At 30.3% G+C, this 14,807-nt stretch overlaps 1 protein-coding gene across 2 annotated transcripts; it reads right to left on the bottom strand.

Moving 5' to 3' along the window:
• Positions 1-6,718: 6,718 nt before the first annotated feature.
• Positions 6,719-14,615, bottom strand: LOC130440730 (tafazzin). 2 transcript variants are annotated; one of them, XM_056774036.1, is made up of 4 exons: positions 14,181-14,615; positions 14,001-14,129; positions 11,701-11,913; positions 6,719-7,191 (listed from the first exon to the last, which is right to left on the bottom strand). In XM_056774036.1, exons 1-4 carry the CDS (start codon positions 14,299-14,301, stop codon positions 6,851-6,853), a joined length of 804 nt encoding a protein of 267 aa, XP_056630014.1. In that variant the 5' UTR covers positions 14,302-14,615; the 3' UTR covers positions 6,719-6,850. The 2 variants fall into 2 exon arrangements, with proteins under 2 accessions (XP_056630014.1, XP_056630015.1); XM_056774037.1 differs by having other exon boundaries at positions 14,187-14,615.
• Positions 14,616-14,807: the final 192 nt, after the last annotated feature.

Below are 14,807 nucleotides of genomic sequence, written 5' to 3'. Positions count from 1 at the left end.
ACAGTGTGAGGTTGGGCATTATCGTGGAAAAAAACAAACACCATTTGACAGTAATCCTTTGAGATTGTTTTGTATTGGACGGTGTAATTTCTTAATGCACTCACATGTGCATTGTTTGTTGTTGAAATCAAACGGCGAAACATCTAACCAAAAGGTGGAAATGAGTTGTCAAGATTACAAAATTTGCTTAGGGGTGTCGTAAGATACCAAAGCTTCATCCCCTATCATCCCCAACACCGTCTTCATTGTAACGTAGAAATTGAACTCACATTGTGAATGTACCTCGTATGAAGGAAATACTGAAATTAATTATGAAAATATTCGAACCAAGTCGAATTATAAATTTTTTTGCAGTTTTACAAAATTTTCAAACATTATTATTGAAAAGTAAAGAACATTCTGTATGAATAGTATCTAAGCAAGATTTATACTCAAAGACCGTAAAATTAAACCTCAAATTTTCTCAATTGTTCCAAAAAATTACTCAAGGATTTTTATAATCTGAATGAATTCCTCCTCACTGATTAGTAATTTTAGTTATCATACTCGTATGTTTAGAAAAACAATGGTTATTCTATAAAAAAATTTTCTTGTGTATAGTATTCAATTTTTTTTAATGGTTTACAATGGAGTCTGGTGTGTTTATTTTGGAAATCTTTCGTTTATATTATATTCTGTTATTGACCATTTTCAGACCCTTTTTTTTGTTCCAAGTATCCTTGGGATGATATTCGCTATATTTGAAAAATAACACGTTTGTGGAATAGTTTGTTCACATTATAAAGAGGCTTTAATACCGATAACGAAAAATGACCGTGCAGCTCCTTTTTGGATGCATTTGTCTTTGTTTCAAGAAATGTGTGTTTACATTTCGATATTTTTTTTTATATTCATGAGATGACATTCAATAGAATCCTCTCTGATTGTTTATTTAATTTGGAGATAAGAACCACCTTAAATCTGGGAAATTTTAAAATCACAGAATTCTCGATAACAAGATAACAAAAATGTTTTGTTTTGTTCTATATACATATGCAGCTATTCTTTTGGAACTTGAAATAAATGTCAATAACATTATTCTACATTCTACGTTCTTCAATTAACAAACATTTTCATGTGCTTACCTGTAATCAATAAAAAAATCACTAATTCGAAAAACGAAGATATGGCGTAGAAAAACAACATTCAATAGAATCCTCTCTGATTGTTTATTTAATTTGGATATAAGAACCACCCTACAATATGAGAAATTTCCAGTATTCTCGATAAACACTCAAAATAATACGAAGATAACAATATATAATGAGGGTTGATTACTGATAACTTTTCTTCACATTTCGAATTTATTTTTGATATTCAAAGGAAACATAACGTTCAACTGAATCTTTTCTGATATCGTTTATCTAATTTGGGGATGAGGACCACTTTACACTATGGGAAATTTTGAAATCAAAATCACAGAATTCTTGATAAATAATCAAAAATAATACAAAGATAACAAAAATGTTTTGTTCTGTTCTTTATACATATGCATAATTTTTCAATGAAACAGTTACTGCTGAAAATTATCTCTTCATTTAATACACTTTTCGTCATCACCTCTTTGTTTAGAATCGCTTTTCACATTTCACACACTAAAAATTCTTTTCTCTCATTATTAATCGAATAAAGAAAACATTTTTATACATATTTGTATGATAATTGATTGTTACTAAACTAATAATTTAATTTTCTTTCGAATTTTCAACACAGTTGAGTGTTATTTTCATTTCATTCAATCGATATCGCAATATTTATTCTCCAAAGTGCTTTAATGTGCAAATTCTAGCAAGTATATGAAGAATTTCGAATGCAGTTCGAAAGTATGTATCTGTTTGTGGAATAGTTTGTTTATTTTGGATCGATGGTTTACTTCCTAAATACCTTTGTCTTTGTTCGAAGAATTTTCGTTTACTTTATCATTTCGAATATATATTTTTTTGATATTTATGAGATAATGTTCAACAGTATCCTTTCTGAATGTTTATTTAATTTGAAGATAAGGACCACCCTAAATTATGGGAATTTTCAAAATCGCAGAATTCTCGATACCAAGATAACAGAAATGTATTGTTTTGTTCTTTATACATGTGCAGCTAATTTTTTGGAACTTGAAATAAATCTTATATATAATATATAACTTAATAACAAATAGTCACAAACTATAGACTTGCGTATCATATTTAAGATATCGAAAACAATTAGTCTTTCTGATGATGTGTCTCACATGGTATATCCCTTATTTAAAAATTATTTGTAGGGTGAGTGGATACGAGGAACTTGAAGAATTTTAATTGTTTCTTTTTCAGAATTTCACAAAAACCTAACGAATAATGCCAAATATCAGGATGGACTGTGGCTCATTCTGTATATACAATTTACGGGCTACAATTTGAAATTATTCAATTACACTTATAGTAATATAAACTTGCAAGTACCGGCTAATTTATTTATTATTCTTTAACTGTGAATTGTTTCTTTATATGATTGTAATTTAGTCTCAGTTACCCTGTGAAGCGCCATAAAGTGCTGGGTTTTATACTTTTTGGACCAAGACATCTTTTTGTAAAGTTCCTATAAAAATTGTTTTCGTTCTTCCAAATCGCTAGTCTTCATAATATGGACAAAAGTATCGTACAACTTTAAAAAACTATGTATCAGCCCAGTAGTTTGGGCGATAGAAAACGTTCAGGGCGGTCTTGAAAACCACAACACTCAGATCGATTAAAATCTAGAGATTTGCCTAGAGTGGAAGAGAGTTTTAACCAGCGTCTGATCGGAAAGAAAATTTATCTTCCAGCATTACAACTATCCCAAGGATCCGTATATTTGAATATATGAAAGTAATTGGAAAGGAAGAATGTACCGAAAGTAATGATTGGCCGTCATAGTCGTCCGACCTCAATCCATTGAATTGTTGTGGAATAAATTGGTCAGGTAATTCAGAAAATAGTGTTTAAAAAACGATTAGAACCAAATTGACAATTATTTGTCGAAATGTATACAGAGAATGCCAAAATTGTGCACAGATATAATAAAAGCAAAAGGGGGTAACATCGATGAATAATAAATTTATATTTGTAATATATATGTTCTTTGAAATATAAATATCAAAATCGATTGTATTTTTTTTATTTGTTGTGTATCATGCAAACTATAGGGTGGGCAAAAACTTTTGATTGGTAGAGTACGAATTTATTTTTTTATGAAAAGCTCACTGTAACATCTATTAATGCTGAAATTTGTCCAATAGTAATTATGTGTAGAAATAAAATTAAGATCTTTATTCATCAAAAATGTTTTATAATAATAATTTAATAACCTCGGCATTTTATAGTCTATTAGTGGATTATACAGTTACGTTTTGCGTTTAACAGGTACCGTTTAACCTTCTATTAGTGCCTCTGCCTAATTCCAACCCTACTTCAGATTCGGCTTAACCATGCGACGGAAGAAGAAATTTTTAGACCTTTATAAGTATATTTGTTTAGTTTAACGCATCAGTATTTGCTGTTAAGCCGTAAATAGTGTTCACAGTATTATAAGATTAGTAATAAAATCGCGATATTTACAACAACGAAAAGATGTTCCAATTAATTTCCACAAAACTTATTATTTTAAATGTACGCGATTGTATAAAATACGATTACCCGAAATTTACTGTACAAGAAACTGTCGATTGATGTTCCCGATTGACTGGAGTTGGAAAGTCCACCGTTTTTAAATTATTGCGGGGGAGAAAGAGAGCAGGCCAAGTAGAACTTCCCAAGAAAAGTCCAGACAGACCAATAAAAGTCCTTGATGAAGACACATAAAGTATAATTCGAAGAAAAGTTCACTCTTTTTATTTTAAAAAAGAAATACCCACCCTAGATAACCGCAAAGCACTTTTACTGGAAAGCGATGAAATTGTTTGCTGGCGACGAAAATACTTAAGAAGTATAAAGCAGTACAGAACAGAGCAGAAGAAAATCTTTTATCTTGATGAGATGTGGATTAGAGAAAGATTAAAGAATGTGGCAAGACAAAAATATAACCAGTACTCGCCAAGCTTTCATGGAAGGCCTGTCAACGGGTATTAAGGTGCCTTCAGGTAAAGGGAAAAGACTAATAATCGTCCATATTTTTGAAGACTATTTTGATGAATTGATAAAATATCTTCCGGCTGATTCAGTAGTTGTTATGGATAACGCAAGTTATCATTCTCGGCGCATAGAGAAGACTCCAATTTCATCAATTTCATTTTTTGTATAAAAGTGTACCTAATACTATGTACATAATGCCTAATTTTTATTCTGTTAAAATAAAATTCTTTCCTTTTTACGAGTATCCTACCGGCACGCCTTTGGCACAATATTTTCAGTGTTTGTGAATGGATAACAATAGGCTAAACCCATAAATTGACCCTAACCCGGGTGGTACTACCTACACTTGATAAAAAAATTTTTATAATGAAATCAATGCCAAACTATGAAAGTGGCTAATATTCGTTGGGTCACTCTGTGGTACCTTTGCATACCTAATGAGTTTTTATTGCTCCATACATTTCTGAAATAAACTATAGTCATTCCTTCATGTTATTAACACTAAAAGATTGATATAACGACAGTCATTCCTTCATGTTATTAACACTAAAAGATTGATATAATGACAGTCATTCCTTCATGTTATTAACACTAAAAGATTGATATAACGACAGTCATTCCTTCATGTTATTAACACTAAAAGATTGATATAACGACAGAGTACTAGCTTTTAAACAAATTCATTAAATATCATAAACCCTATACTGTGAATAGAAAAAGTGAATAAAAATTTAATATGATATATAGCGTGTATTTGGAAAAAAAAATAACTTCAGTTTGCTATAACAACATTATGAAACAGCTTTTATTTTATAGAACAATTGTAAAATGTGAGGCCGACAACAATTTATAATTTTATCATAAATATTATTATTATATCATTTAAGAGAATGTAGTTACTAAACTCCGGTGTATAAGCTAATCATCCAATATAAAGTAAACCTTACAATGGAAAAACTAAAACAATTTTTAATATCCATACTGAATACTCATCTCATTACCATTACATAATTTACTAACACTTATACGAATGGGCGTTATTTTTTTCAGCTACCGAAAGCATGAAAATAAATGGTAGTAAAAAGAATGTTCAGTATCTGAATATTATGTTAACAAAAAAAAATTAACTTTAAATATGATTTTTTGGTGGTCAAAGTTATGATATAGGTTTCCTCATGACTTTTATTATTACAAGTATTATTTGCAGCAAATATTGGTGTCCTTAGTAACCAATATAATTCATTAGTTTTCACTGTTTTTTCATGTAATCTAAAGAAGCTTATACGTTGCATCATTAAATCATTTTATATCTCTATGCAATTATGAATAATTATAGATTTCCAAAAAAAGGAATACGCAACGATTTGTGCAATTATTTAGAAAGTGTAAGCTTATTCTTGTGCTTATATATGAGTGGTCTAGATACATATATACATCTAGATATTCAAAACTCGTTATCGTATTTTCAAATTCCACTGTATGCAGGACAGCCAATAAACAACAATATTATACTCACGTGACTGTTCGAAGCAGTCGGCAGTGCATTTATAACGGTTTCATTTTATTAATTGTAAAACAATCATAGATTAATGTATAATAGTAACATTCCCTATTTGAGTAGAAAAAAACAGGTTCAACTAGAAAAGCATAGTCGATACGTGTAAATATCAAACCTATAAGATTATCTAGATCCAGAAGAATGGTGGGTAAAAAAGAGGACGATGTCAGATTTGTCCCTAAGCAAAAAAAAGGGAAGCATAACTTGTGATAAATGAAGAAGATATGTTTGCAAACATCATGCTAGCGGAGAAGTGTTGCGCCAGTTATGCCTCTTACAGTCAGTTTTTTACCAAAAAGTTGCGTTTTTATTGTTAAAGAGCGTAACCATGGAGCTTTAGATTTTCTAGGAAACTTACAAACATTAGATAATATAGGAGAGATGCCCAAATGTGATCCTGGTGAAAATAACTGTAACAAAAATCAGAAGTTGTTAGAAGATTGGGCAATCAAACTTCATCCTGCTATGGTACACCCGTAAAAAGTTTTAGCCATGACAGTTAAGGGTTGAAATTTAATAATCGATACTAAATCGCAATGCACGTCATCCCCATTGTATTTTATTGAAAATATAATTCCAGAATGATAACAAATTTTATAAAAAGCAATAATATAATCATTTGTTTACGTTAAAAAAGACTGGAAACACGTTTTTTTGGGGGGGTTTGCTTCTAGACCACTTATATATATATATATATATATATATATATATATATATATATATATATATATATATATATATATATACATATATATATATACTATTTAGAGCAACGATAGTGTTATAATTTGTAAGAGAGCTATTTTATGAAGTTGTCAATTATTAGTTATTTTTTCTACTTATCGCACAATACTAAGCCCCGTAAATGTAGGTTTGAATCTAATTCATCTGCGCCGATAGAAATACCTTAATGAATTTCATTCGCATTATGTTGAAATATATTTTTCCTTATAAAATATTTTTTAGAAATGTTTATGAAATTATTATGCTTTGTTCTTGATCGACTACATAAGACTTTTAATCGAAAAGCTTAAAATGGCATGAGTAGAAAGATTTTTTTTAATATAGCCGGTGTAGATAATTAACAATTTAAAAATAAAATTAAATACAAGCCAATCTGTTCTGATATACCTAAAAATAATTATTTATCACTAATATTAGGCCGTTGTCATGATTTTACTTTGAAATTTTTTTGATGCAATTCTTCTGTTTGTTCTTTCAACTTTAATAACGTTTCTTGCAAAAAGTCTGTAATGTGTTTCCTAGCCTGTTCTTCGGTAACATTTTTGTTTCTTAAAGTGTTAACCATTTCGGATAAATCTAGAGGTTGGCCGTAGTTGAAGGTGAGGTTTTTTCGAAATTTCAAAACGTAAGGCGGTTCATTAGGTAACACATCGTCCATTCCTATATGCCAAATAGGTAAAACTATGGGCGTTACAGGCGCTTCGTAGATCATTCTGCCAACGCCCCACTTAAACCTCATATTTTCTTTAGTCATGTTTACTTTACCTAAAAATAAAAATGGTACATTTAAAGTAGAACAAAATTCGCGATATTTTATTATATCGTTGCTGAGGAAACAAATTAAAATAATCAAACTGTATATAAAAAGCCCCGGAAAATTCAGGCCAATAACAAAACTAGAGACATTGTAACAAGCTGAAGTTTTGTTAATATTTAATGAAGATTGTTCATCTGGAGTTTATTTCTACTGTTTAAAAATTTTTAGGTATTTCGAATGTAATTTTCATTTTCAGTTCTGTGAGCCAATTGGTTCTTTTACCCCAGGTAGGTAGCTAACCTCGCCTGAGAACCCTCCTCCTTTATCCGGGCTTGGGACCGGCAGTGTCATCCGAAGAGCTACTCAATCCACCCATCGGATGACCAGGCGAAGCATCCGCACTATCAGGATGCCTACGAGATATAGTCTGATCCAACCGGTACATGTGCAAAGACTTGTATCAGACCCACCATGACGTACAGCACGGAAGTCCGCGAGGACACTAACAAGACGAAACAAATGCTGAGGGTGGCCGAGGTGAAAACACTGAGAACAATAGTGGGGAAAACAAGAAGAGACAGAGTAAGAAATACAGATGTGAAAGAGCAATGCGGGATACAAGACATTGTGAGATGGGGAAGACAACGTAAGAAGCAGTGGTACAACCATGTAAGACGGATGAACGAGAACAGACTTCCGAGAATAGTCCTAGAAAACAACCCGCCCGGCTCAAGGCCTCCCGGGAGACCACCTAAAAGGTGGAAAGATAGTTGGCAATCCACCTCTCAGGAAAAGATGCAGAGGCAGCTTCAGAATTAACAGATCGACAGATCTCCAAGAAGTAGAAGAAGAAGAATTTTCATTTGTAGTAATTACAAAACTTGAACGGTAATGAGATGATGATCTGTTCGATTTAAATTTTTTACTTAATTCGTTCAGGCCTCTTTCAACATATTTAGTTGATTCATTACCTTGGATTTTCCCAGTTGAAAAATTATTAGAGAAGATGATCTTTTTCTAATCACATATCTTCTTTTTCTAATTCAAGTTCGAGTATTTTCTTTCTTCTTGAGATCAGGATTCACACCCACACTTCAACAACTACCAATAGCATATTTTCGTAAATAAAACTTGTAGTTAATACGCGGCTCTCTTTATACAAATATCCCGTACAAATTTTCAATACCGTTCAAGTTAAATATTCTTTATGATTAAAATCCTAATTGATGAATTATCAACTCGATATTAATCTATTTAGTTAATTGCGTCCTGTATTATAAATCCCTTTAAATCTAAAATAAGTTGATGCCTAAAAACATATATGTACTCGTAATTATTAATATTTATTTTTATTTTCGAAATAAATTGTAAACAAGATGATAATTATCAGCAAAATATTTGTTACAAATAAAAAAAAAGTTTCAATACATTCATGAACTGAATTTTTTATTCTGAAACATTAAATTTCGATGTGCTAATCGATATTATAAACATAAGATTTTTTTTCTTTATTTAAATAAAAAGCGGCCCATTGAACTAGTTTGTGAAAGGTAGACGAATGACGGTCGGCGAACCGAACATCAAGTTTATGGATTGACCTTTATTTTTGAGATTGCTGTATTATTTCTCTTATCGCATTACAATGGATTTAGTTAAATAAAATTTTGGTAATAGATATATACATTTTCGATCATTCATTTTGATCTTAACTAAAACACTTCTAAATGCATAAATTGTATAATTTGTTCATCTAGTTCAAGGTTAATCACCTAAAATAATGGTATTACTTATAAAGCGTTAATTGGCACCTCGAAATTCAATTATTTATTTTTTCCATAATTTATTATCAAATATTATTCGTACGGTTTCTTTGAAGAGGTGATTCATAACGGTGAAAAGTTATTCAAAATTCGAAGAATATACAAGAATTAATGGGAAAATCATCTGATATGAAATTAAAATTGTGATCGCAGCAATTATAAATATATCAATTTACCATTATATATTTAATAGTCTTATAACTTAGACCATATAATGTGTTCGATATCGTTTTCCGAACAGTTGTCAATATCGACAAAAACTGTACAATTTCCTGTACAGGGAAATTTACGTCTATTAATTATGACACTTTTGTAATTTTCTATATTGAAATTTACAAAAACAACGCCTCTTATTGGTCGTATAGAGCTGCCAAAAGTCATTGACAATTGACATTTACTTACCATCGGGTATTTTGTATGTTTAATTGGTTTCGTTTTCATTTAAAACAAAATAATCAAGTTGTGTTTGATACATCCTTAAAAAGTTTTTATATGCTATTGGATCTTTTTGCAGAAGCTCGTTGTTTAACAATTCAACACGTTCCAAGTCGAACGGCTTGTTTTCCTTTAATTCCAAAGCCAAACCTATTTACGTTTTGGTTTTTTCCGAGAATTTACTTGGCAAACTTCTACCGCAACCCAGAAGTCCTTACATTTAAGTCCATAATCGAACAGAAAATTAAATAAAATCATTTCAACATGGAATTAATTATCAGGTTAGGCTAAATGCCAAACATAAACACGACACTGACACGATATTTGACCATGGCGCACAAACTGTACAGAAATATGATAGGGAATGGTATTTCTGTAGAGTATTCGATATCGAAAACTACATGTTCGTATAACTCTATGGAAAACTATAGAGAAAACAACATATTGTCATATTGCCTTTACGAGATATTTAGAAAGTTTTGACAAACAAAGATTTTTTTGGTGGGGAATTACAAGATATTTTCTAAGATAATTTACTCAGAAAAAATTCATCGTAAGCTTCACCGGCGTCAATACCTTTCTTCCATGGCTCTAAAACCTGAATGGAATAATTCCCTTCTTTCTTCTGATAATGATGTTACCAATTAACCGTTCTGCTTTTTTTCTTTAGGAGAGAACCACACATTTCATTTCTTTTCCCAAGTTCTTGTTGAGCGTGTGTTATAAGAAGCTTATATAAATTTATAACCCATTGATTACGACTAAAAACTACCAAGAAATAGTCCCTATTTAATTTTTTACTCGCCACCACGGATTAGCAAGCTCTCTATTATGTGGTTTATCTTTTTATGTATTACTTCTTAGTGTCACTACTACAATTCATGATCAATCTATTTTCTCAGCCTAAGATGCTGCTACGCTATATTGAAACCATAAACTAAACCAATAAGAACTTCGTCTAAAATACTCTATTCAATTTGTTTAGTAAAATTTTTGGTTTAATAAAAAAATCTCTTATAATATCGATCCATAAATTTACACATTTCGATTTTATGTGATGATGAATTACTATAAACTGTAAGGAACATTTTAGGTAACTACACCTTAAATAAGTGTTCAAATTCCAAAGGCGGAGTAAACACGTTAAGTTTACATTAATTTCGGTAATTTCCTTGAAATAGATAACAAAATTTTAGTGTCTATATAATTCGAGGCGACATAGTTACGATGAAAATTGTTGGTTATAAAAATATATTGGAGATAAAAACGTATCTGTTGATAATGAATCGGACATTTTGTATTTCTATACGCTCCAGACACACCTGACACCCTATCAATAGAATTATAATAGACGAATAGCAAGTAAAGTAAATTATATCTTATATAATTCGAGCTTATGATAATGTTCACTATCACATAGTAATAAATACTCGACGATGTTAATTTTATTCTCAAATTAGATTCAGTATCCAATCTGTTTAGTTCCGTGTCGATCTCCTAAATAAATGAATAAGAACAGAAAGTGGGACCCTGCAAACCATTGGCCTCGAGTAGTTTCAATTATGATTCAGACTGTGTACCCGAGCGTTAATTATCTTGCCTTGAAGAAATTTGGTAAAACGCCGACACATCGTTACGATTAGTGAAATTATTTGCATCGACATCTTGAACAGATATAGCTAGAAAGCATCAAGTAAGAGCTAGATGTTTATCGATGGAAACTACACTTCCGAATGTTGTATCTTTTTTCATACTTAGTGCAATCCCATTTATTCTCAAATTTGTACTTTTCATTGGACAAAATATTTTGAATTCTATATTCAAAACCCAATTGAATGATTTACTTATACAGAAACTAAGCGTCCAAAATTGCTGAAATTTTAATGAAAATTTCTCAATGCATGCCCAAATATATTTCCAAGCTTTTATTGATAAATGCTGACATCTTCAGGAAGAGAACTAAAACTTCTCTGACAACTCTCGTATAAAAAAAAGACAAAGACTGAATATTGCTGGTGCTTGCAGTGAGACCGGCTTCATTCCAAATTGATTTTTGCTTCTTATATTAATGTTTAAAGAATAAGACATTGAATTCAAATAATAAGAAACAATTCATTATAAACTTCAGAAACCAATATTCAAAGCTTTCTGGAGAAAAGTTCAACAAATGTGATAATGCTACTTTACGGTTATAGCTTTAGCATCCAGATTTAAGTATAAAAGGTTTTATACAGTATAACTTTGACATAACTGAATACTAACCTTCTGGAAAAAGATGCACCCATCCGCCTTTAGCAAGTTGTTCTATACAAAAGTCCACGGCATCCTGGTAAACCCCAGCACCTCGAACCACCGGTATACATTTACCAAGACTGAAAAAATACGCGTGTTGAGCGCAAGTATAACAAATATCATGCGCCGCAAGTGACCACCTCATCACCTTAGGACTTAGAAGATGCCTCAAATTTAATGTTCCTATAAAAAAAGTAATTAATAAATGATTGTAGAACAATCATCAAATAAATCATATAGGGTAGCCAAGAATCTACACACAGATATCCAGAGGCGCCTTGTGCCAACTGGTTAATAATCCGTGATTGTAGCAAGGACATCTCCAACAATACCTAAATTTCAAAAATATCAACGAAAGTCGTTAGAATAAACATCTTGTAGAAGCAGTAAAAAATCGTTTGGTAAACTAACCTAATCTATACAGTATTGATAATTTTCATTTATCGGTTTGCGACGTGAGTTTATAGACCAATATACCAACTATGAAGTTATAGGTGGAAGTTTTTTTGGGGAAGTATGCTTGAAAACCCACTTAAGTGTAACATCCTCAAATAAGCTCTACCTCACTTAGGAGGAATGTTTCAATACAGGTGAGTTAGGTAGGTTAAATGAACATAGAATCACATCTAGTGTCTGTAATATTTGTTTGAAAGAATATTTGCTAGACACCCATTGCATTAAAAATTGAAAAAATGTACAATAAATTAAATGAAAATCACAGGCAAGATAATTAATAATTATAGTCGTAGCAAAACAAGTATTCAGTAATTATAATATAGCAGTTATTTCATAAAAACTTTTTTACTTTGTTATCACTGCTAAAGCTTCAAAAAGTTACTGTTACTTAATATTACTTTGTCTAACATGCTAAAAATACATATAGAATCAGGTAACTCGGAAAAATTTGAAACGAATCATTAAATAGGCACGAGTACGATTTCCGTGGCGAAAATGAGGAATGAAATTTTTCGATATCTCGCTCCATTTTCGAGATATCTATAGTTAAAGACGAAAAAATCTACCCCCACGGGGTCTTCGCCTTTAAAAGCATTCGAAGCACACTTCTTGCTAGATAAGATGGAAACAACATATTTCTACATTTATTTATCAATGAAATCTTCAAATGATTGTTATTTATTTTATAAACAGTATTCTTTCTTTCTATTATTTCTAAAAAAATGTTGAACTATTCCTATATTCATCATATATTATGTAATATTTATCAGGGAGTGATGAAAGTCATATATAACTACCCATTTTGTTTTAGCAATCTGTTTTTTAAATATATTATTGGAATATTATGATAAATTATGTAAAAATTAGATAAAAAATTATTTAGTTTGTTCAATTACAAGACTTATTTGAATTTAAGGTGATAAAATCTATGTTCTAGACAAAGTATTAAATGACATCTGTTCTATAAAATATTAAACTAATGTTTAATTATGACTTCAAGCATTGATATCTAGAAAACGAAACAAGATGTATAAAAATTTTATTATTCATTTTCGATTAATTTTAGTCTATTTATGCTAAATTCATTGCAGATTGTGGTGCCATGGAAATTGTACTCTTCCCATTAAATACAACATAGCTTACTTTTATAACTATATGATACGGTTTCTTCTGGAGAAGTAGAAATAGAGATGTTCTAGAAATTCCCTCTATTAAAGAAAATATTTGTAAAATGAAACTGCTATGTTAACTTTCATTTTGTAAAACTTAGTTGGAAAGATTTACAGTCAATTAAGTACTTTGTACAGTTAAGTAATAATTTTAGTTATAGAAAAATAAAAATTAGATCAAACACAAAACCTTCAGTTCTGAACTTCTTTATTTTTTCTATATAAATTATCTTATGGCATAAAAAACAAAAGATCTTTTATAAGTCTTCATGAAGTCTTAGATACCTAATAACTTAAGAATCAATTAACTTTTTGATTAAGTTTCTATATTTCTTCTATTTTCAAAGTTGTGGCTGATGATTTGATGTGTCAAAAATAATAATTTCCTATATAACCATAACAACAGTAAATAATACTTTCCTAGATATTAGAAAAACAAATGAGTAGAAAATCGCCATACAATTCAGTGAAAGACTTTAAAACAATTATAATGAAATATGTGATATGACAGACCAATGTTTATATATTCAAGGTAACTATAAAGTGCAAAACTTAGATAATAAATTACTTATTGCCAATTTCCAATAACAAGCTTTTTCAGGAGAATACTTATGCAATATTCTACTTTATTGTTAAAGAACTTACCCCATATACCAGGATCATCAAAGCATGAATGGTGATTTGAAACTGTTATCAAAGGTACTTGTTTAGGCCTATTATCTAATAAATCGCTTATAACATGTCTATTGTGAACTTTAGCTCGATTAAAGAGATCTACAAAAATACGCATCATAAAAATATTCCTCCAATGAGGCAATTATGTACTATTACGGATTAAAATTTTGCTAAATAGACCCACAGCACATACGGTAACAGCACTAGCAATTTTCCAAATTGTGGTAGGGCTCCTTAATCTAGGAATGATCCAATCCAAGTTGTATGCCATTATGACACCCTTAAGCTGCCTATTTTTTGAAACTCGGATATTCCAATTATTCCACAATTATTTAATACCCTTGTTTTTCAGTGATCTTAGGTTTAACATGTTCACTTATTTGAAAATATATTAATTACATAACAGGAATAAAATTGTAATACAGACAATATGTGAAAATAAATATTTTGCTATGTATTTTAATAAAATGTTATTATTGTATTTACTATCTTGGTTACTGCAGGGCGACAATTAGATTACTGATCATTATTTTTAAAATTATCCACTGGCACTTACTATCTGACAATAATAACCTTGAAATTTTTAGCATGACGATGTCATTTAATTATGAGAAGCGTTCGAAAGTGTAAGCTTCATCGAAATAGTATTAAATCACTTTCGTATCTATTAGTTACTCTGCTTATAAGCAATTGTATGAAAAGAACTTGTTGTTAATAAAAGTTATTTCATATAATATAAGTAGATTGACTATCTAAAACCTAATAATTAGAATCGAA

The sequence above is a fragment of the Diorhabda sublineata genome, chromosome 2, assembly GCF_026230105.1.
Source record: "Diorhabda sublineata isolate icDioSubl1.1 chromosome 2, icDioSubl1.1, whole genome shotgun sequence".
Taxonomy (NCBI): domain Eukaryota; kingdom Metazoa; phylum Arthropoda; class Insecta; order Coleoptera; family Chrysomelidae; genus Diorhabda; species Diorhabda sublineata.
The sequence above is the reverse complement of the archived record's forward strand: the minus strand, read 5'-3'. Positions and strand labels throughout refer to the sequence as shown.

Coding starts and splice junctions, on each gene's coding strand:
- LOC130440730 (XM_056774036.1), bottom strand. CDS start 14,301: ATGGCATACAACTTGGATTGGATCATTCCTAGATTAAGGAGCCCTACC. Junction 11,914..14,000: donor TGATGATCCTGGTATATGGG/GTAAGTTCTTTA, acceptor CTTTTTTTATAG/GAACATTAAATTTGAGGCAT. Junction 7,192..11,700: donor GGTGCATCTTTTTCCAGAAG/GTTAGTATTCAG, acceptor TTTTATTTTTAG/GTAAAGTAAACATGACTAAA.